The 23,906-nt window shown below is 49.2% G+C and overlaps 1 protein-coding gene across 7 annotated transcripts in view; it reads right to left on the bottom strand.

Moving 5' to 3' along the window:
* Positions 1-6,610: 6,610 nt before the first annotated feature.
* The window catches only part of FAM107A (family with sequence similarity 107 member A), an 85,629-nt gene continuing 68,333 nt past the window's right edge, over positions 6,611-23,906 (bottom strand). For all 7 annotated transcript variants that reach the window (XM_043885464.1, XM_043885465.1, XM_043885466.1 and 4 more), the window contains 3 exons: positions 9,155-9,329; positions 7,250-7,406; positions 6,611-6,752 (listed from right to left, as the gene is read on the bottom strand). In XM_043885464.1, the coding sequence (XP_043741399.1) occupies positions 6,645-6,752; positions 7,250-7,406; positions 9,155-9,329 (440 nt within the window). In that variant the 3' untranslated portion in view covers positions 6,611-6,644. The remainder of the gene's footprint in view (positions 6,753-7,249; positions 7,407-9,154; positions 9,330-23,906) is intronic.

The following is a 23,906-nucleotide window of genomic DNA, read 5'->3' as shown; positions in this document are numbered from 1 at the left end:
CCTGGCACTCCTGGAGCCCTCATTTAACTGATGAGAAACTCAGAGATGGTAAGTGAAGTGTCAGGGTCACCGCCCATATGACAAATGGCAAGACCAGGTCCCCTGTGCCACGCCCAAGTCCAAAGTGTGTCTGGCTCTGCGGCCTGGCCCGTAACAGCCATGCTGTGCCCCCGTCACAGTATCCTAAGAAGGGGCGGCAGAAATGGGGGGAGAAGTTACCTCCACCCCTTGAAATGTGCCAGGCCCTGGGCACAGTACCCTGTGTCTATTCTCTTGTGTTTTAAGAGGTGCTAGGCATATAGTAGGTGCTTAATGCATGTTTTCCTCTTTCCTGCTCCTTCCCTGAGCTTCCCGGGCCAGGAGCAGGCATGTGGACCCCTGTGCCCCGTTTGGACGGTCTGCTCTCAAAGCTGTGAATGGGATGGGGCTGGGGTTCTGGGCCCCGGCCTGCTCTTCCTTCTCAGATTGGTTTGGGCTGGGCCACCTGCTGGAAGAGAAGGAAGAAGGAAAGCCATTTGGCTTTGGTAGGCTTGCAGGATGCTTCTGGCAACAGATGGGAAGGCTGGAATGTGGGTGCTTTGCAGAACGTTGTCCTGTAACCTCTATCGCAGATGCTGTTAATGCAGGAAAGCCAGCAGGCGGCGGGGGCGGGGAGCGGGGCAGAGCGTTCACGGCTCGCTCCCGCCGCCTGCTGACGGTGTGCTTTCGTGCGGTTGCTTTGCCTCTAAACCTTGGATTCTCCTGTAAAATGGAGGTAAGGACAGTCCTGGGGGATTATCGAGGAGATTCACACAGAGTATTTAGCCCAGTCCCTGGCACAGACGCTAAATGTTCAGTGAGTACAGGTATCATTGCCTGTGTCACAGCTGTGGAAAATACGATTCAGTTGAGTTGCCCAGGCTTGTGACAAGTAGTGATCGGCAGAGCTGGGGCTTGAGTCCAGAGGTGGGCCCAGAACTAACCCTCCTTACAGGGCAGGCCTGGTGCTGACCTTGCAGGGAAGTGAGCAGTTTAGTTCAGGCACACACACGGGAGAGCTGGGTGCCCCGGTCCCGTGCGAAGCCCTCCCTTGGAGGGGGAGCCCGGCTAGCTTAACCGTTGCCCAGCAGCCAGGGTTGCCAGGGCCTCTCCCCGGGCAGTCCTGCTCATCCCTCCTCACGTGCTTTCTGGGAAATGGATGGGCAGATTCAGTGAGGGGGCCAGTACTGGAAAACGGCCCAGCCCCTCGTCTTCTCTGGGGGAGTGCCAGCCGATCATCAACACGGATAGCTGTGACGGGCTGAGGTGAGGACAGCAACCACAGGGATGAAAGGGTTCTGTTCTCAAGAGACCCAGCAAGAGGGGGCGCTGTAAAACAAGGCCCTGGTGGGAGCAGGGGCTTTGAGGTTGGTTGATGAGTCTCTGGGAGCAATGAAACATCAAACGGTTTAGACTACTGCTGAGTCACAGGTCTGGTTCTGCAAGGGGACGGGAATCCCGCAGTGACGGTCGGTCCCAGAGACTGGCTGGCTTTGTGGTCCTGGGGGTGGGACCACGTCTACACTCCGCACACATTCCTCACCGCAGGTCTCAGGTCAGTGTACGCTGGCCTGCATCTGTGTTTGTGGTTGGAAGGGAAACCTCAAGTTCAGATGGGAAAATGGAAGGTGAGCTTGGTTCCTGAGTCCTGTGCCCCGAAGGATGGCATAGGGGCCCCCGTGAGCCCTTTCTAGGAGCGCGGCTGTAGTGGGAAAACTGTAGGCTTCTCAGACAGACGGCTGTGTGTGAATCTCCTCTCCCCCACCAGGGATTGTTTTGTGACTTCTCTCAGGTCTGACTCAATGAACGTGAGTTTGAGCAAGCTCCGGGAGATGGTGCAGGACAGGGAAGCCTGGCGTGCTGCAGTCCGTGGGGTCACAAAGAGTTGGACGCGACTGAGCAACAAGAACGATCAGGTCTTTTAACTTACCTGAGCCTTGGTTTCTTCATCTGCATAACAGGGAGGATGAGATCAGACTGTTGCGGGTGGTGACCGTGCTGGCCGTCCGTAGTGCAGTCAGAGCATGGATGAGGTGTCACATTTATGGGTAATCGTAAATGATAGCTAGTCACAGCTTTTGTGAACACACACTGTGTGCAGAGCCCTGGTTGGGAGTGCTAAGGGGGGGCAGTCAGGTGGGTCCCTGCGCTCATGAGGCCTGGAATCTGTATAATGTCAAGTGTGGTGAGCTGGGCCTGTGAAAGCGCCCCCGGAGCACACACAGCGGAGCCGGGGAGGAGGCATCCCTTCGCCTCCTGAGTGCTCCCGTCTCTCTCCCAAGGTGGTGGTGGTTTTTTTTTTTATATTTCTTTGGTTGCTCCGGGTCTTAATTGTGGCATTCCCTCCCAGGGATTGAACCTGGGCACTCTGCATTGGGAGTGTGGAGTCTTAGCCACAGAGCAGCAGGTACGTCCCCCAGGTTTTGTGTTTGGTGTGTGTGTGTGTGTGATCTTCCCCACCCAGGGATCGGGCCCTTGTCTCGTGTCTCTTGCTTCGGCAGGCAGATTCTTTACCGCCAGCGTCACAGCCGGTCTGCCACTGAAGAGGGTGTCTCAGACCCAGACGGGACTTGTGGTCTGGTGGCTGTGAGTGTGACCTCGGTGTGAACAGGGCTCACTGCTCTCGGCTCCCCGTTTAGGGCACGGTCTGCCGTCTCAGCTACAGCCTCGGGCCTCTCCTTCTCCAAGATCTCTAGGACAGGGTGATGCCTGACCTTTGCCTTCAGGGATGGCCTAACTCTGGGGGTGCCCAGAAAGTGGGTGGTGGGAGCCACGCAGCTCCACCGTGCATCCTGAAGGCACAAGTGCTGGTAGGGCCCAGGCGCGCCGACAGAAGCCCGGGAAGCCGGAGGAGAGCTGCTGAACCAAACGGACAGCTCCGGGCGGGGGTCAGCGTGGCGGGGGCGGGGGTCAGCGTGGCGGAGGCGGGCGCAGGCGAGGACGGGGCTGCACCCTGCGCCTGGGAGGAGGCTGGAGGTGCTGCGGCAGAAGACGGGGGAGGAGGAGGGGTTCTCGCCCCTTCAGCAGACGTGTACTGAGCACCTGTTGTGTGCCCCGTGCGCTCAGCAGACGGCACCTGTTCTCAGAGCCGTGAGTGAGGGGGCTGGGGTTCTCAGAGCCGTGAGTGGGGGTGCTGGGGTCCTCAGAACCGTGAGTGGGGGGGCTGGGGTTCTCTGAGCCGTGAGTGGGGGTGCTGGGGTTCTCAGAGCCGTGAGTGGGGGGACTGGGGTTCTCAGAGCCGTGAGTGGGGGGGCTGGGGTTCTCAGAGCCGTGAGTGGGGGGGCTGGGGTTCTCTGAGCTGTGAGTGGGGGTGGGCTGGGCTTTTCCTGGGGCCCAGCTGCCAGAGTGGCACCAGGGAGGCCATCTGCTGGCAGGGAAGGAGGATAGCCGTTTGAGATTCACCATAAACAAGACAGACACACATCTCTGCCCTCGTGGAGCCAACATTATCCTTAGGAGAGACACACGGGGAAGGGAATACATGGTAGATGGGGACAAGTGGCAAGGAGGGACAGGAAGAGTGTCAGAGGTGTTGAGATTCTAGCAAGGGTGACCCAGGGGACCCGGTTTAGGAAGAGCATGAAAAAGACCTGAAGAATGCGAGGGAGTGCACTGTGTGGCTCTGGGAGGGAAGGCTGGTCCTGGCCCGGGGCAGAGCAGGTGGACAGGCAGGGCGTGCGGGGCAGGGGGTGGCCTGGCTGGAGCTGGGTGAGGAAGGGGAGGGTGGTGGGAAGTGGGGCAGAGGTGAGAGAGAGAGCAGGATGCACAGGACCTTCTAGGTCACAGGAAGGACTCGACTGGGAGTCAGACAAGCCTTAGATCTTAAACAGGATTGTTAACACTTCAGCTGCTGTCGAGAACAGGTTGTGGGGGGCAGGGGCACAAGCAGGGTCAGCAGGAGGCGGCGGCCCCGCAGCGATCCAGGCATGTCCCCCACACGTGGCACGTCTCCTGCCACTGAGGAGGCTCTCAGCACGTACTTTTGATGTGAGTCGGTGACGCCCAAACACCTGTTCGCAGACCTGTGCCGTGTAGGCTGCCCGGCAGAGCTGCAGAAACAGACCCTCAGCACTGTTGCTGGGGGTCCTGATCCAGTAGGTTTCTGATGGCAGAGGGGAACCTGGCTTTCAGGACATTCTGCAGGTAACTCTGGGCTGCAGAGCTGGGCTTCTGTTAGGAATGTTTTTCCACAGAATAGAGACTGACCAACAGTAGCTTAAACAAGGGGGATTTATTTGTATTTACAAGAATCTGGGAGGAGGATGGCTGCTGGCATTGGCTTGGTTGCATGACAGTCGGGCCCGTGTCTTTGAGATTCTCTCGGCCTTTTTCCTCATAGTTGCAACATGGCTGCTGTGGCTCCAGCCATCCCAGCCTCAATGAAGGGAGGGAGGGGCAGTGGGGTGTTACCCAGTCTGTCTGTTTTGTCAGAACAACAAGCTTTCCAGGACCCCCTGTAGACTTCGTTGTAAATGTCACTGGCCATACCTGGTCTCATGGTCGCCCCAAACTGCAGAGGAGGCTGCAGCAGTGAGACGCTGTGTTTGCAGCCTCTGCTGTGGGAGATGGCTGGAGAGGAGGAGTGGAGACTGAGCCCTGGGGCAGGATCAAGGGTGTCTGTCGGGCTCGGTGGACGCCGTGGTACTCGAGGTCTGTTCTAATACTGCCAGGGCTTTGTCTCTGTGCCCTGCTGCCCCCATGGAGCACCTCTCGGGCCCACGGTGAACCCCCAAGCATTCCCTTGGGGGCTACTCCATCCTAGAGGCTCGGTCTCGTTCTCCTCAGGTCTGAATGACATGGGGCGACTTCTTTGGGGAAGTGGTGGTCAGGGGTTGTACATTTTTAGCATGACCCTTGCCAGACACACATGTAAAACAGTGTTCCCTCCTCCTTCTTACCAAAATGGTCACATTCAAGAGCCTTTTAGAGCCAGCATGTCTATATTCACGCCCCTCCACACACAGGAGAAGGACGATGTCTCTGGTCACCCTCCAGCCACCCAGGGCGGTCCCTTCCCTCCCACCTTCGGTCCAGGTGCCAGACTGCATCCCAGCGGCAGCTCTGTCCAGCAGTCTTGGTGGGCGGGGTGGGGGGTAAAAGGAAATGCTTTTCTACTAGTGCCCTGTTACCTAGCACAAAGTCATGTCCGACTCTTGCGATCCCATGAACTGTAAGCCGCCAGGCTCCTCTGACCATGGGATTCTCCAGGCAAGAACACTGGAGTGGGTAGCCATTTCCTTCTCCAGGGAAACTTCCCAACCCAGGAATTGAACCCAGGTCTCCCATATTGCAGACGGATTCTTTACCAACTGAGCTATGGGGCAGGGGTTTTATTCTTCAGGGGAAAAGGAAAAGGCCTGGTGGGTCTCCAGATCTTTAAATATGGGACAGAAGTGAAAGTTCAAACATTTGGTCTAGTGCTGGGAGGTGAGTTTGGAGGAAGAACGCGTGACTGAGTTCACGGAGTTGGCCTCAGGCGACAGAAACCGAGTCTGGTGTGGGCCTCAGGCCGATCAGCGGGGCCAGGGTGTCAGGGTGGTGGTGGGGCCTTCAGACTGGTTTTTTATGTTTTCCAAAGCCTGTTGAAAATCACTATATATTTGCTTTTTGTAGACTTTGGGGAAAGGTTCTTTTAAAAAAGTTTTGTGAGTTTTTTTGGCTAGAATTGCATCAGTATGGTGAGAAAGGCAGATTGGCAATTACATGCATCTCTGGTCACATAACCAACACCACTTCCTAGCTAGGGGTGTTCCCGGGCCCAGGGCCCCTGGGGTGGGAGGAAAATAAAGAGCGCCTTAGAGGCGGATGGGAATCTCCAGGATGGGGGTCACGGGAGCTGGGGCGGGGGGGACTTATATATTCGCCTCGGATCCTGCATTTTTCCAGGGACAGTGTGGGCCTCAGAGTGGCAGTCCAGGAGCTTGTTAGAAACAAGATTCTCAGCTCTCACCCCAGCCTGCGGGATCAGAAGCCGTCTTCTAGCAAAGGGCCCTGGTAATCATAGGCACAGTAAAGTTCAAGTAGCACTGTTCTAACTTCCAGAAGCAGAGCGGCTGCAGCCCTGGGCTGCTGTGGTTACAGGGTCTGGATGGGGTAGGATGGGGGCAGGGGGAGCATGGAGGGATGAAGGTGAAGGGGTGGGGAGAGGCCGAAGCTGACTTTGTTAGTGCGCCTCTGCCTTGGAGGGCGGCCTTGGGCCACCCCGCCCTTCCTTAGGACATACCGTTCTCCCCTCAGGCTTTCAAGGTAAGTGCCCCCCATGGGGCCTGGGCAGAATGGACAGCTCGTCCAGCCAGAGGGGCACCGGTCCCTTCTCAGCTCTGCCCGAAGCATCCTGGCAGGGCTCAGCAGCCCCTCAAGGAGGGAGCCTGGGGAAAGCTCCCTCAGCAGTGGCTGCTGCTTGGAGCAGGAGCGGTGAGCGCTAGAAGGAAAAGCCTGCATTCAGGATCCCCCGTCTTCTGGGGGTGGGGCGGCGGGGCAGCCCTCTGGGGCGATGCGTTTTTCCAGGAGCGAGCGTGAACGCCGCAGAGCCGGGTCTGGGGGCCAGGGCTGCCGCGTACAGGAGGGCTGGAGGGCGCGGTGGGGGCCGGGTGGGCTGGGGGGCGCTGGAGCTCCGGGAGCCGGCTCTACAGTGCCCTCTCTCCACTGGTCAAAGTGGTGATTCTCCGCAGGTTTTCCCTGACTTTAATAAATTCAGGGGCATGGTCCTCTTCCTTTTCTGGGGGTTTCTCCAGCTGAAGGGGAGAGAAGCAGAGATGAGAGGTGGGTGGGCAAGGGAGAGTCCCACTCAAAAACCTCTGGGTTTGGACCCAGGGTCCTCTCTGGGGAAACAACCAGGATCAGTTCTCCCACCAGCTTGGAAGCTGAGGGGACAGAGCAGGGGACTGTGTTCTCCCCAGGAAGCCCGCTTCAAATTGCAGACCTCATCTGAGCCCTAGGTTCCTTATTTCTAAAATGGTAACTCCTCTGGGCTCAGAGGGCAGCTGTGAGAAGATAATCAGAATCAGCGTACAACAGATTGGGCCAATGAGAAAACCGGTTCAGAGAGGGGAAGCTACTGGTCCAAAGTCACACAGCGAAGGGAGTGGCCGAGTGAGGACACCGGCCAGGCGTGGACTCTGGGTCCAGTCCTCGTCTGGCTCAGCCTCCTTGTCAGCTGTGACTGCAGGCCTCCCCGGGCCAGCAGGTGGTCTTGGAGGAAGCTGGGGCGGGGTCTGGGGCCCCCACCCACCTGGTTCAACCTCTGCTGCCGTCTCAGCAGCTCCTGCTCGAAGGGGCACTGCAGCCGCTTGGCCTCCAGCTCCTCCTTCTTCTTCTTGATGAGCTGGTTCCGCCGACGGTGCTCCAGGACGCGCTGCAGCTCCGGCTTGCTGTCCACACCCAGGCCCCTGGGGAGGGGGTGGGGGGGAGGCGTTAGGAGACTCCCCCCACTCTGCACCCAGGGCTGCACTGGCCTCAGCCAGTACCGGGAAAGCATGACTGTCCCAGGGAACAGGGAAGGGAGGCCCCTAGACTTGAGACTCCACTCCCCATCACAGGTGCCACAGACTGAAGTGGGGGTGGGGGGGGGGGGGAGGTGGTCTGTGCCGGGGCCTGTCTGAGCACAGAGACCAGGCTGTAGAATATTACTGGTTATTTTCTCAGGGTAAGTTTCTAGACGTAGAATTGCTGGGTCAGGCTCTCTTCAAAGATTTTGGTTACATGTTCCCATCTGCTCCTTAGAAAAGGTTATCCAATTTATAACTTTTGTCAACAGTATTTCAGAGCATCTGTTTCTCCTTACTGTCCCATCTTCTTGTCTTGCAGAATCTGGTAGGCAAAAAGGGTCTGGTGGAGCAGCTTGGAGAAGGGTGCCCGCTCCTTTTGTTTGTTCTGTGAACTAACTGTACCTATCTTCTGTTCATTTCTTCTTCATGGATTTGTAAGAGATAATGTACATATTTTCGTCATTTATATTGCAAACATTTGCCCTGATTTGTCTTTAGGCTTCTGTTTTTTAAACTGTGGTGATTTTAAAAGGGATGACTCTAAAAGGGATCTTGACAAAGTACTTCCAATACACACACAGTCAACCCTCCGTTTCCAGATTGAATTCGTGCAATGCCACTTTATACAAGGCCCTTGAGTTTTTGGGTTCTGTGGGGGGGCGGGCCCTGGAACAAGTCCCGGTGAATACAGAGAGACTAGTGTAACTAAGGGGCAGGAGGACAACACAGAGGATGAAAAATGAGATCTGCTGGAAGGTACGTTAGTTGAAAATAAGGACAACAATCACCGCCGGCGTCAATACCAAAAACTAACACTAGAGGGCGCTGCGGAGGCTTTGCAACCTTCGTCCTGGTGCTGCTGGGCAGAGGCCCTCTTAGGAAGGGAGCCTAAGGGAGCTCGGCCGCCTCAGTCGTGTCTGACTCTTTTTGCAACCTCATGGACTGCAGCCTGCAAGACTTCTCCGTCCATGGGATTTTTCTAGATAAGAATACTGGAGTCGGTTGCCATTTCTTCCTGCAGGGGATCTTCCTGACCCAGGATCAAACCTGCGTCTCTTGTGTCTCCTGCATTGGCGGGCAGATTCTTTACCACTGTGCCACCTGGGAAGCCTGCCCTTTCAGCTCAGTCACCCAGTGGTCCCAGGGCTCCCAGCTCCAGCCTGGCCCACTGCTTGCTCCACTCCTACCTCCTCGACCACGGTGACACCCCGCATTGGGACCCTTCACAGGCCACATTCTCCTCTGGCCCCCCCCCCAATCTTCAGTCACTCGGAGATCCTCCAGGTTCCTGTGCACACTCACGTCCTCATCCATCTGCTGCTCGCGGCCGGGGCCCACCTCCGACCCCGGCTGACTCCCACCCGCCCTTCCAGCCCTAGCTGAGGCATCACTTCCTCCCTGGAGCCCAGGCTGGTGGCTCCTCAAAGCACCCATCCCACCATCTGGTCAAACATCGGTCTCCTCTGTGAGGGCAGGCACCCATGGCTGACTAGGCGGGATTACGGGGCTTCTGGACCTCCACGGTGCACCCTCAGACCTGCCCCGTCTCTCAGAGCCCCGGACTACCAGGCCTGCCTTTCACGGGGGGGAGGAAGGGGCACCTCCCCGAGCCTCAGTGATCATCTCAGGCAGCCGCGCTCCTCTCCCACCTTCTGTGGTTCATGAGCAGCTCGCGGTGCATCTCCTGGTGGGTCCGGGAGGCCTTCACGGGGTTCAGCAGCTTCTTGGGCTTGATGAGCTCTGGGTTCCACTCCCTGTATTCTGGCCGGGCCATCAGGCCTCCGATCTCGGCCCGCTCCCTCTGGATCTCCGAGTACATGGAGGCTGTGGAAACGACACAGCAGGGACAGGGGAGCTGGTCAGAGCTGAGCTCACAGTCTCGGCCGTTCTCGTGGCACAGTTAAAGGGCAAGGGTTTTGGCTGCTCTGCAGCCCTGGGGAAGCTACCTGACTTTCCAAGCCTAGGTTTCCTCATTTGTGAGATGGAAATGATAGATAGCCTGTGCCCAGGGCGTAAGGATTGGGGATCATGGCTGTAAACTAGGGTACTGAAAAGTGGTACTGGGTCACAAAGTACGTGGGTTGACCCATGCAAATGTTTTTGACCTTTGAGGGAAAAAAATTTTTTTTTCCCTCCTATAAAAGGAATTCTGTTTCTGTTTCTCAGGGAGCTTGTATCAGAGAAAGAAAAGATATATAAAAAGAGCAATGTGTACTTGTTAAAGGTAATTTGGATAAATGCAGTGATGTAAAGAAAACATCACCCCTTATTTTCCTGCCTGTAGTTTCCTCACAGACATGTCCAGCTTTTCAGTTTCTCCAGATCAAAGAGAAGGGTATGAAATCCCAGGACTGCCATGTCTAATTACAAAGGGAGGGTTGTCATCTTTAATGCAGATATCTGCCTTCTTCACGGCCTCAATTCCACCACAGTAGCTTGAAATCTGTCAGTGCATTCGAAATTCAGCAGAAGGGCTCACTTCTGTCCAGGTGGGCTCTATATCCTTGAAATGCCCTCAACTAAGTCACTATGAGGGTGAAGGTAAGAAAGAAGAGTGTGTGTGGGGGTGTGTGTGTGCATGTGTGTTAGAGAGACTTAAAATTCCTCTAGAGAATGACCCAGGCTAGCTATGAGCTGCATACAGTATTTTGAGTGAAACTTTAGGCACTGGTTCCCCCCTCTTCATGAGTCCTGTTTTTTCTGAGGCAGAGCCTCTACCACCAGGCATGGGCAGTGTCTGGCTTGGTATTGAGAAGGCACTCAATAAATATTTGTTGGTAATTGATCATTAAACCTGTGAGGTTGTACAGATGAGGAAACTGAGGCTCAGGGAGGTTGGTCTCAGGGGACCAGTGCCTTAAGGCATGTGGTTTCCACGATGGAACTGAGGGGGTGTGTCCCCACTGCACCCACCAGGCTTCAGCTCCCCTCTGTAAACACCACCAATCGCAGTGGTGTGTATATGTCTACCCCAATCTCCCAATCTATCCCCCCCATACGTACTTACACTACTGTACTACGGTGTATACAGCACAGGGGGAAAGAGAAGTACAATCTGTTTATAGGACAAATATCAAATTAACCTTAACAATCCATTCCAACATATATTAGGTGCAGGCACATACTGTTTGATTCTACCTGTGAGATACCTAGACTAGTCAAATTCACAGAATCAGAAAGCACATTGGTTGATTCCAGGGGCTAGGTGGGAGGGGAATGGGGACAGAGCTTCAGATGACGAGGGTGAAGAACTCAGGCGACGGACGATGGTGCCAGCTGCGCAACAATGTGGATGTATTTAGTGCCTCTGAACTGTACAGGTTAAATGGTTCAAATAGCATGTTTTATATTGTGTAACTTTCACCACGCCAACCGCCGTGTGGCCTGTGCACAGGCCTTTACTTCTTCCCTCCCTCTGGGAAGAGGATGAACGCCATTCTCCGCCTGATGAACAGCAGTCCTCCAAGCAGACTAGACTGGGACGGAGGTCTGCGCAGGAACCGAGAGGTGGGTGACAGGTTCAGGGGGCGGGGCGGAGAAAACAGGAGAGGGCTTGATGGGCTGTAAATTGCATGGTGATGTTGGAAGGTGGGCATCAAAGCTCTGCAAATGGGAGCGCTCCAGACACATGTTTGGCATGTCTGTTACCTACTACAGGGTGCTGTTAGGATGACTAAGTGAGACCCCCTTTGTAAGATGCTGGGAAAACTGTTATATTTTGGATGTAGACAGTGTCAGAGCCTAGAGCCATAGCTGTCAATTTTCTTCAATTCCTGTTCTCAAAACCATTTCTATAATGAGAATTCTAATTTTCTTGCTTCTTTTTTCATAAGGCTATTGATTTTCAGATACATCCTTAATTTTGGGGGTCTTAAATGACCGTGGTAGTGTTCAGTAGTTAAAAATGGGCATTAGATAAACAGTTGGCTATATCAACTCTTTCCTCCTTTAAAAAATGTGGATATTCTCTTAGTCTGAGATTAAGTGGTCTGGGAGCCAATGCATTAACAGTATCTTGATTCAGATTGGAGTTTTGAGAATTTTCCCCCTTTCTTCTGCCTTTTCCCATTATTAAGTCTCACCAATCCTTTATCTGAGTAATTTCCAGCCACTCTCTTTCCTTCCTATGTCTTCAGCGCAGGCCATTATCACACCATGCTTAAAATAAGTGCTTCCACTCCTCAGCTAGTCATCCTGCTGTTAGTTCCTGTATGCCCCCAGAGCTTCATAATTTTCATCAGTCACACTACTATGGCACGGAAGCAATGAGACAGGAAATAGAAATAAATTATATAACTTTTGGAGAGGGCAGAATTAATATCTTTGTAAGATGTCATTATCTATAGCCAGAATTCCCAAATGGATTAACAGAAAAGCATTTGGAGCTAATGAGGAAATTCAATAGTGTGCCCAGATTCAAAACAAACACATAAAACCAAGAGGTTCCTGCGTAACAGGAACGACCGTTGAGAAAGTACACAATCACACAATTACTCGTTTATCCTACAGTATGTTGGAGTTCCTGTAATTTACCAGGTAGGGTGGTAGAGATGAACTCAGCAAGCAAGGCCCCGCCTCCCCCAGAGCTGAGATTCTGCGAGGGAGGCAGACAGCAAACGTAGACCAACAAAAATAAACGGTTGCACCTGGGGAGGCGCGAACGCAGGGGGCTGACCGGAGGACCGCCTTCAGCCAGGTGCGGAGGGAGGGCCTCTCGGCAGCTGACCTTTAAGAGCTGAGGAGGAAGAGGGAGGCTGGCGGGGCCGACGAAACAGCCTGTGTGACTCATTTACCTTGAACAAGCTCGGTCTGTTCAGGAAACAAAAAGGCACAGTGTGCCGGAGTGGCGTGAGGGAGTGACGGAGCGGGGCCGTGTTTAGAGGGAGGGTGGACGGGTGGTTGCAAGTGGCGGAAAGATCGCGTCGGGTTTGATGTTAAGAAGGTCATTCTTGCCGCTGTGTGGGGAGAAACTGTCAGCAGGTTTGGGAAATCTTTTATATGACTTTGGTTTCTTTTCTTTGCAACGGGCAGCCGCTGTCTTTCCCGTTAAATTCCAGAGGAAAGACATCCGATTGGCCGGGCCGAGGACCTTTCACCCCATAGGTCAGCAGCGAGCCAATGGGTGGGCTGCCCGCGGCCAGTCCCCGCCCCCGGGGGCCCACAGAGGATCGCGCTGACCCGCGGCTGCTGCGTTCTCGTTTGCACTGCCAGCTAAGTCGCTTCAGTCCAGTCTGACTCTTTGCGACCCCGTGGACTGTAGCCCGCCAGGCTCCTCTGTCCACGGGACTCTCCAGACAGGAATACTGGAGGGGTGCCATTCCCTCCTCTAATCCCTGCGTGGGGATGGCACTGTCTCTGATCTCTCCTGCACTGGCAGGCAAGTTCTTTAGCACTAGGGCCACCTCCTGCAAATTACATAGCCAGCCCTGCCCCCCGGGTCCAATCAATGACCAGCTCTGGGCTTTTAAAAAACAACAGCATCGGTGGTGAGGTGTGGTGATTGAGGCAGGAGTCTGAAGGTCGTGACTGGTTCTTCAGCTCAGACCTGCAAGCTGGGAAAACTGCTCCCTCTGCCAGTTAATGTTCTGAACTCCAGGAAACACGTGTGAGATCCGTGGGTAGTGTGTATATGTGTCCCTGTCCCAGGGTTTAGGGAGGTGCAGAGCCAACCATCCTGCCTTTAGTTTAATTAAAAGAGGCCTCAGACACAGTAGGGGAAGGAGAGGGAGGGACAAATTGAAAGAGTAACACTGAAACATACATTACCATATGTAAAATAGATAGCCTGTGGGAATCTGCTGTCTGACACAAGCAGGTTAATCGGTGCCCTGTGACAACCCAGAGGGGTGGGAGGGAGATTCAAGAGGGGGGACATGTGTATACCGCTGGGGTGTCCTGAGCAGGGAGGTGGCCGTGATGGGGGCGGTGAGGTGAGCATAAGGTCAGCTCTGAAAAGAGAAAGGTGAATGCTCTGAGGAGCTAGTGAGCAGAAAAGAGAACCTATTGAGGAGAAAGTTGAGTGGCTGATGCATGTCCTTCACTGGTTGTCAAAGTAAAAGAGAATGATGTTGGATCAGCCCCTTCCTAGCCTTGGGCAAGTGTCGGCAGCAGGAGTCCAGAACTCCAGCCTTTGGCTGAAACCCAACCCCTGTGGAACAGCCATGCCCACTCATTACTTACTGTGTGTGCCTGCTTCCGAGAGAACAGCCGTGATGAGTAGGTGCGACAGCTGCTGTGGATCAGCACCCTTCTTCATGAGGTTGTTGCAAAATAAAGGAGGTGGTGCTTGGCTCGTGAGTGCCTCACACTGAGCTGAGGACTCAGTAAGTGCTGGCTGCCAGGGCCTCACTCCTCGAGAGGAAACTGAGTGGGGCCACCTCATTATTGTTATTAATAGTCACTGTTAAAGGACCCCACTTCTCCAGGTGACAAGTGGACTTACATACATTACCATGTGTAGGGGGAGGCCTGTGTAGCACAGGGGGCTCCGCCCGGTGCTCTGTGCTGACCCAGGTGGTGGTCGGGGGGTGGGGGGTGGTGATTCATATTGTCGTCCAGCAGAACCTAACAACATTGTAAAGCAATCCTACTCCAATTAAAAAAATTATACAGTATAAACAAAATATCCCACTTGTCTCAGACGGAGCTTTCTCAGTCTTTTAAAAAACTGTACTGGTTATTTCTTTGTGTTAGAATTTTAACAGTCCACATACCACAGCCATGAAGGAGAACTGAGTCTTAATAAAGTAGGTGCAAATTTTTCCCAGGTGCCATTGATTTCCAGTGAAGTAATGCGTTCACTTATGGCTAATAACAGCCCTATTAGGCTAACTTCATTATACTGGAAAATGATTTGACAATGAAAAAACAACAGATAAACCAGAAAAAGAGAAATTGAGTTGCCAGAAATATACCTGAACTATTTGGTAGCATGGCCATATTTTGTTTTCTGTGCTATGAAGTATTATGAGAAACTGTCAATATTCCCATGGACCTGATGTTAAAAAACTATTTTGAAGCTTGTAAAGCCTTCATATATATATATACTCCAATACAGAGGCTACTGGCTTGTACATTTTAAAGTATTTCCAGACTGGGGGCGAGGAAGAGGAGAGGAAGCAGAAGGTGGGGAGATGGGCTGGGAGCCGGGACGTGGCGTCTGAGAGCTGTGGGCCGTGCGGGGCCGCTCGCCCTGGTCCCCAGCTCCTTCCTGCCCAGTGGGCTCGTGTGCTCTCGAGCAGAGTCCGGGGGAGGAACAGCTGCGGGGGGGACTGAAACCACAGCCCACGCCTCTGGAGCACACCTCTGCTGACAGTTCCTAAACTGAGCGCCGTGAGACACCTAAAGGAATTGTCCTCCTGCAGCTGGGACAGGTCTGGCTTGTGCAGCTTCCATCTCTGTGGACACACACTCACGGGGGCCGGGCCAGGCCAGCGGCTGAGCCGCCTCCCTGGGTCCTGCAGCTGGCCCAGGTGCATGACCACTGCAGTCCTGGGACGTGACCCCAGTCAGGGGGCCTGCGCCGGGGGCCTGGTGAAGACACCTGAGGGCCAGCAGGGTCAATGGCCGGTGCCCCCACAGTCACGGCGGGGCCAAAAGCAGTGCCAGCGAGTTGGCCCAGCAGAGGTCCTCACAGATGCACAGCTCCGGAGGAGGGACGCTCGGGGGCTCCTCTCCCCGGGACGGGGCTCCAGTCCCACCTGCCGGCCCCGCAGATCAGAGTCACCCCTAAGACACAGACCTAGGGGGCTCCACCCCTGACAGGGCAGTGACAACCACAGGGCAGACGGCAGGCTCTGTCACCACACCACCCCCGGGCCCCTGTCAAGGGACAGCGGCACAAGCCTCTGGACCAGCCTCCCCCACCAGGGAATACACAGCAGAAGCAAGAACCACAGTCCTGCGAAGAGGAAATATGATAGCAAACCAGTACCTCTAGGAAATAAGAACTGCTTTTGAAATTAAGAGACCAGGAGCTTATCTTTGTGTGTGTGTGTGTATGTATAGTGTGTGAGTCACTCAGTGATGTCCAACTCTTTGCAACTGCAGCCCTCCAGGCTCCTCTGTCTGTTGTATTCTGTAGGCAAGAACAGTGGAGTGGATTGCCATTCTCTTCTCCAGGGAATCTTCCTGACCCAGGGATCGAACCCAGGTCTCTGCATTACAGGTGGATTCTTTACTGTCTGAGCCATCAGGAAAGCCGTGTGTGTGTGCAGGCGTGCAGACTGCTTTATCAAAACCTCATGGGAAATGCAAGCAAAAAAAACCATGATACACACACACAGGAAAAAAGGCAACCCAAACAACACTAAAGATGGTCATCAAACCACAAGAGAAGAGAACAATAAAGGGAAGAAAAAAAACCTACAAAAACAAACTGAAAACAATTAAGAAAATGGCATTAGGAACATATATATTTATATGTTCAGTGTCTCAACCAAAGATATAGACTAGCTGAATGGATACAAAAACAAGACCTGTACATATGCTATCTGTGAGAGGCCCACTTCAGACCTAGGGGCACATACAGACTGAAAGTGAAGGGATGGAAAAAGGTTTTTCATACAAATGGAAATCAACAGAAAGTTGGAATAGCAATATTTATATCAGACGAAATAGACTTTAAAGATTGTTAAACAAGTCAAGGAAGGACAAGCATAATGATCAGGAGATCAATTCAAGAAAAAGATATAACAGTTGAAATATACATAGCTCAGTCAGTAAACAATCTGCCTGCAGTGCAGGAGACCCAGGTTTGATTCCTAGGTTGGGAAGATCCCTTGGAGGAGGAAACAGCAATCCACTCCAGTATTCTTGCCTGGAGAATCCCATGGACAGAGGAGCCTGGCAGGCTACAGTCTATGGGGTCACAAGAGTCAGACACAACTTAGCAACTAAACTACTAACTACTAACATAACACCTCAATATATAAGGCAAATGCTAATAACCCCCAGAAGGGGGAATTGACAGCAACACATCCCACTTACACAAACAGATCATACAGACAGAAAATTATTAAGGACACACAGGCTTTAAATGACATTAGATCAGACAGACCTAATTGTTATTTATAGAACATTCCATCCAAAAACAATGCACTTTCTTCTCAAGGGCACATGGAACATTCTCCAGGATAGATCACATCTTGGGACTGAAATCACATCAAGCATGTTTTCCAACCACAGTGCTATAGTATTAGAAATCATTCTAATATTACAAATCTAATTACTGTATTACAAATCAATTACAGGAAAATGTTAAAAAATACAAATACATTGAGGCTAAAAGGTATGTTACTAAGCAATCAATGTATCTTGAAGAAATCAAAGAGGAAATACAAAAATATCCACAGACAAATGACAATGAAAACATGATCCAAAACCTGTGAGATGCAGCAAAAGCAGTTCTAAGAAAGGCATTTAGAGCAATGCCATCTTACCTCAAGAAACAAGAAAAATCTCAAAAACCTAACTTTTTACCTAAAGCAACTAGAGAAAGAACAAGAAAGCAAACCCAAAGTTAGTTGAAGGTAAGAAATAAAGATCAGAGCAGAAATAGAATCAAAGAAAACAGTACTGATGATCAATAAAACTAAAAGCTGGTTCTTTGACAGGAAGTAGTAGAAAATATGAACAGACCAGTTCCAAGTTCTGAAACTGATGAAAAAGCTTCCAACAAACAAAAGTCCAGGACCAGATGGCTTCACAGGAGAATTCCATCAGACATTTAGAGCAGAGGTAACACCTCTCGTTCTCAAACTGTTCCAAACTCATTCCATGAGTCCACCACCATCACCCTGATACCAAAACCAGACAAAGACGTCACACACAAATTTACAATATCACTGATAAACACATGTGCAGAAATCCTCAATAGTAGCAATCATTTCCAACAACATATTAAAAGTATCATACATCATGATCAAGTGGAATTTATCCCAGAGGTGCAAGAAGTTTTCAATATGTGCAGATCAACCAGTGTGATACACTGTATTAGCAAGTTGAAGAATAAAAACCATATGATTATCTCACCGTTGTTCAGACACGCTAGTCATGTCTGACTCTCTGCAACCTCATGAACTGCAACACACCACGCTTCCTTGTCCTTCCCTCACTATCTCCCTGAGTTTGCTCAAACTAATGTCCATCGAGTCAGTGATGCCATCTAACCATCTCATCCTCTGTCATCCCCTTCTCCTCCTGCCTTCAATCTTTCCCAGCATTAGGGTCTTTTCCAACGAGTCAGCTCTTTATGTCAGGTGGCCAGAGTATTGGAGCTTCAACATCAGTCCTGAAGCTCCAGTACTTCAGGACTGATCATCTCATTAGATACAGAGAAAGCTTTTGACAAAATTCAACAGCCATTTATGATTAAAAACTCTTTAGAAAGTGGCATAGAGAGAGCCTACCTCAACATAATAAAGATCATATATGAAAAACCCATAGCTAACATCATTCTCAAAGCTGAAAAACTGAAAGCATTTCCTCTAAGATGAGGAACAAGACAAGTATGTCCACCATTATTCAGTAAGTCCTAGCCACAGCAGCCAGAGAAGAAACAAAAGGAATCCACATTGGAAAAAAAGTAGTAAAACTGTAAATAGTGACAGATAACATGATACTATACATAGAAAATCCTAAAGATGCCACCAGAAAAATGCTAGACCTAATCAATGATTTTTATAAAGTCACAGGATACAAAATTAATAAACAAATCTCTTGCATTCCTATAACTAACAATGAAAGATCAGAAAGAGATATTAAGGAAACAGTCCCAGTTTACCACTGTAACAAAAAGAATACAATACCTAGGAATAAACCTACCTAAGGAGGCAAAGACCTGTACGCAGATAACTTTGTAAGATACTGATGAAAGAAAGAAAGGATGATGCAAACAGATGGGGAGATATACTGTGTTCTTGGACTGGAAGAGTCAGTATTGTGAAAATGACTCTACTCCACAAAGCAGTCTTCAGATTCATTGCAATCTGATCAAATTGTCAATGGCATTTTTCACAACACTTTTTTAAAAAAAATAATTTGTATGGAAATTCAGAACACCCAAGCAGCCAAAGCAATCTTGAGAAAGGAAAACAGAACTGGAGGGATCAGGCTCCTTGACTTCAGAGTTTACTACAAGAATACAGGAGTTGAGACAGTACAGTACTGGCACAAAAAACAGAAATACAGATCGGTGGGACAGGACAGAACGCCCAGAGATGAACCCATGGGCCTGTGGTCACCTCATACATGACCCAGGAGGCACGGAGTATACGATGGAGGAAAGACAGTCTCTCCAGTAAGTGGTGCTGTGAAAACTGGGCAGCTCCATGTAAAAGAATGAACTTAGAACACTCCCTAACACCATTCACAAATCAAAATGGATTACAGACCTGTAAGGCCAGACACTGTAAAACTCCTAAGAGGAAAACATGGGCAGAACACTGGAAGAAACTGAGCCAAGATCTTTTTTGACCCACCTCCTAGAGTAACGAAGATAAAACAGAAATAAACGAGTGGGGCATAATCAAGCTTAAAAGCTTTTTGCAAAGCAAAAGAAACCACAAATAAGATGAAAAGACACCCCTCAGAATGGGAGAAAATATTTGCAAACAAAGCAACTGACAAAGGATTAGTCTCTAAAATATACAAACAGCTCACGTAGCTCAATATCAGAAAAACAACCCAATCAAAAAATGGGTGGGAGACCTAAATAGACATTTCTGCAAAGAAGATATGCAGATGGTCAACAGACACATGGAAAGATGCTCAACATCACTACTCATTTGAGAAATGCAGATCGAAGCTCAGTGAGGTAGTACCTACACATGTGTCAGAATGGCCATCGTTAAGAAACTTGCAAACAAATGCTGGGTAAGGTGTGGCGAGAAGGGAACTGTCTTGCACTGTTGGTGGGAATGTACAACTAGTAGAGCCACTGTGAAGAGCAGTGTGAGGGTTCATAAAAAAATAAATGGGTTCTTAAAAAACTATGTTTTTATGAAGGTTCATTAAAAAAAATAATAAGAATAGAACTACACCATGACCCAGCAATCCCACTACTGGCCATATAACCAGAGAAAACCATAACTCAAAAAGATACCTGTACCCCAGTGCACATTGCAGCACTATTTACAATAGCCAGGACATGGAAACAGTCTAAACAATCTAAACATCCGTTGACAGATGACTGAATAAAGAAGATGTGGTACTATGTACAGTGAAGTATTAACCCATAAAAAGGAACAAAGTTGAGTCATTAGTAGTGATGCAGATGTACCTAGAGTCTGTCATACAGAGTGAAGTAATTCAGAAAGATAACAGTACTTATATTAATGCATACATCTGGAACCTAGACAGTGGTACTGATGAACCTACTTGTAGGGCAGGAATAGAGATGCAGACACAGAGAATGGACTTATGCACACGGCGGGAGGAGAGGGTTGAACGATCTGAGAGAGTAGCTTTGACATATATACACCGCTATGTATAAAACAGATAGCTAGTGAAAGGTGGCCCTACAGAACAGGGAGCTCAGCTCCGTGTTCTGTGAGGACCTCAGAGCGGGGTGGGGCATGGGAGGGCGGCTCAGGATGGAGGCGATATATGCATACACACAGCTGCTTCACTGTCTGTATTAGGATCTGTTGGGTCTTCACTGTGGTTCATTGTAGCTCGTGGGCTTCCTCGCTCTGTGGCACGTGGGATCCTCGTTTCCTGGCCAGGGCTTGAACCCTTGCATTTGAAGGCAGAGTCTTAACCACTGGACCACCAGGGAAGTCCCTGGTTCACTTTTTTGTACAGCAGAAACCAATGTAACATTGTAAAGCAATTATACTCCAATGGCGGGGGGGGGGGGGGGGGGGGGGGGGGAGATGTGGTCCATATACAATAGAATATCAAAAAGAATGAAATGGGTCATTTATAGAACTTGGTTGGACTTAGAGACTGTCATCGAGTGAAGTAAGAAAGAGGAAAAACAAATCGTTTATAAACACATATATATATGGAATATAGAAAAATGGTATAGACAGTCTTATTTGAAAAACAGAAAAAGACACACGGAAGTAGAGAATGAAGAAATGGCCACCAAGGAGGGAAGAGGTATGGTGGGATGAACTGGGAGACTGGGTTTGACCTCTATACACTCTTCATACTGTATTTAAAACAGGTAGAGAATGAGAACCTGCTTTGTAGCTCAGGGAACTCAGTATTCTGTGTTGACCCAAACTGAGAAGGAAATCTGAAAATGAGGGGATATACGGATACGTGTGGCTGATTCGCTTTGCTATGCAGTGGAAAGACAACACTGTAAAGCAACTATAATAAAAAATATTTTTTTTAAAAAAATGGTTATTTGAGAAGATGAACAAAACTTAGAAGTCATCAGCCAGAATCTTCTAGGAACAAAAAGGAGAAGGAGAAGTCAATAACATTAGAAATGAAAAATAAGTTACAACAGACTCAACAGAAATAAGAAAAAGATCACAGGAGACTACTACAGGCAACTACAAGCCAACAGAATGGGGAACCTAGAAGAAATGGACAACTTCTTAGAGAAGTACAACCTTCCAAGATTGACCCAGAGGAAGGAGAAAATATGAACAGACCAGTCATAAGCACTAAAACTGAAACTGTGATTAAACAACTCCAAACACACAAAAGTGCGGGGCCAGATGGCTTCACAGGCATCTGTCAAACATTTAGAGAAGAGTTAATGCCTATGCTTCTGAAATTCCCCAAAACACGGCAGCGCAAACGAACACGCCCAGTCATTCTGTGAGGCCACCATCACCCTGATATTAACAGCAAAAGCATACAGAGCTATCACAACAAGAGAAAATCACAGGTCAATATCACAGATGAGCACAGACACAAAAATCCTCAACAAAATACTAGCAAACTGATTCCAACAGTACATTAAAAAGGATCATATAGCACCATCAAGTGGGATTTATCTTAGGGTTGCAAGGATTTTTTAATATCCACAAAACTGTGATACGTCACAGTAAGAAACTGAAGAATACTTTTGACAAAATTCAACAGTCATCTATGATAAAAACTCTCTAGAGAAAGTGAATTTAGAAGGAATCTACTGCAACATAGTAAATAACATACAAAACAAACCTACTGCTAACATCATACTCAACAGTGAAAAGCTGACAGTAATTCCTCTAAGATAAGGAATGAGACAAGGTTGTCCACTTTTGTCACTTTTACTGAACACGTTTTTGGAAGTTCTAGCCATGGCAATCAGAGAAGAAAAGGAACTAAAAGGAATCCAAATCGGAAAAGTAGTAAAACTGTCACTGTTTGCAGATGACAGGACACTATAGGATACCAGAAAACTACCAGTGGTCATCAATGAATGTGGTAAAGTTGCAGGATACAAAATTAATACACAGAAACCCATTGCATCTGTACATTAACAACAAAAGATCAGAAAGAGAAACATTCCCACCCAAAGCAATCTGCAGATGGAATGCAATTCCTATTATATTATTAATAGCATTTTTCACAGAACTAGAACAAAAAGTTCTAAAATTTATATTGAAACACAAAATACCCCAAATACCCTAAGAAATCCTGAGAAAGAAAAATGGAGCAGGAGGAAATCAGACTCCCTGATCAGACTAGACTACAAGGCTACAATCAGTGTAGAACAGTACTGGTACCAAAGCAAATACACATCCACCGAGGCTAGAAAGGCCAGAAATAAATCCACACAGATACGGTGAACTAACACGGCAGAGGAGGCAAGGATACGCAATGAAGTCAAGTCTCTTCAATAAATAGTGCTGGGAAAACTGGACAGCTGTGTGGAAAAGGGTGAAATTAGAACATTCTTTAACACCATAGACAAAAATGAAATTGTCTTGCCTAAACTCTTAGAGGAAAACATAGGCAGGACACTGTTAGACATAAGTCACAGCAGGATCTTTTTTCGATCCGTCTTTGTAGCAATGACAATAAAAACAAATGGGACCTAATTAAACTTAAAACCTTTTGCATAGTAAAGCAAACCATAAAGAAGACAGAAAGACAACCCACAGAATGGGAAAAGATATTTGCAAAGGAACTGAAAAGGAACTGATCTCCAAAATATACGAATAGCATGTGCAGCTCAATATCAAAAAAGCAAACAAGCCAATCAAAAAATGGGCAGAAGACCTAAATAGATATTTCTCCAAAGACATCCAGATGGCTAAGAGGCACATGAACATCACTGATTATTAGAGAAATACAAATCAAAACTATAATGAGACACCCACCTCACCCTCACTGGTCAGAATGGCCATCATGAAAAAGTCTCAAATGATAAATGCTGGAGAGGGTATGGAGAAGAAGGAATCCTCCTACATTGTTGGTGGGAATGTAAATTGGTGCAGCCACTATGGAAAACAGCATGCAAGTTCTACAAAAAACTAAAAAGTTTTAAAAACGAAAAAGAGCAATCCCACTCCTGGGAAATGGAAGGAAACTGTAATTCAGAAAGATATATGCACCCAAATGTTCATAGCAGCACTATTTACAGTAGCCAAGACATGGAAGGAGTCTAAAGGTCCATTTAACAGAGGCGTGGGTAAAGAAGATGTAATACATAGACACAAGGGACTATTACTCAACCATAAAAATGAAACAATGCCATTTCCAGCAACATGGATGGACCTGGAGATTATCATACTAAGTGAAGTAAGTCAGTCAGTTAGAGAAAGACAGATACCATATGATATTGTTTACATGCAGAATCTTTAAAAACATGATACAAATGAACTTCTTGACAGAAACAGATTCAGGCTTAGTAAACTTATGGTTGCCAGCGGGTAAAGGTGGGGAGTAGGGATAAATTGAAATAAGCGTCTACACCCTGCTACATTCATTAATAGATCATTAATAAGGACCTACCGTATAGCACAGTGAACTTTGTTCAATATGCTGTAATAACCTAACTGGGAAAAGAATTTTTAAAAATGCACACACACACGTGTGTGTGTGTGTATAACTAAAATCACTTTGTTGCACACCTGAAACTAAACCAACGTAAGTATAGTTCAATACGACATAAAAAATAAAAAAGCTTCCTAAGTGATTCTAATAGTCAGACAACTTTGTAATACATAGAGTTAAAAAAAACTGAACAAGCTTTTTTTTTGCTCTGGCCTGAGTGGTTTCAGCTGACTGGTCGGACTGGCTCTTGGGGGCGGGTCTGATTACAGTCAATGTGCTTGGCAGCTTTGTGACCTTGGATGGGTACTTAACTTCCTTCATCCTCCTCCTCTCTACAGTCAAGACGCTGTGAAGACTGGACAGACTGAAGTGGTGGGGGTGGCAGAGGCAGCCAGCGACAGACTCTGCAACTGTAGCCCGCCAGGCTCCTCTGTCCGTGCGATTCTCCAGGCA

This window comes from Cervus elaphus, chromosome 24, assembly GCF_910594005.1.
Source record: "Cervus elaphus chromosome 24, mCerEla1.1, whole genome shotgun sequence".
Lineage (NCBI taxonomy): Eukaryota > Metazoa > Chordata > Mammalia > Artiodactyla > Cervidae > Cervus > Cervus elaphus.
This window is presented reverse-complemented; position numbering and strand designations above follow the sequence as displayed.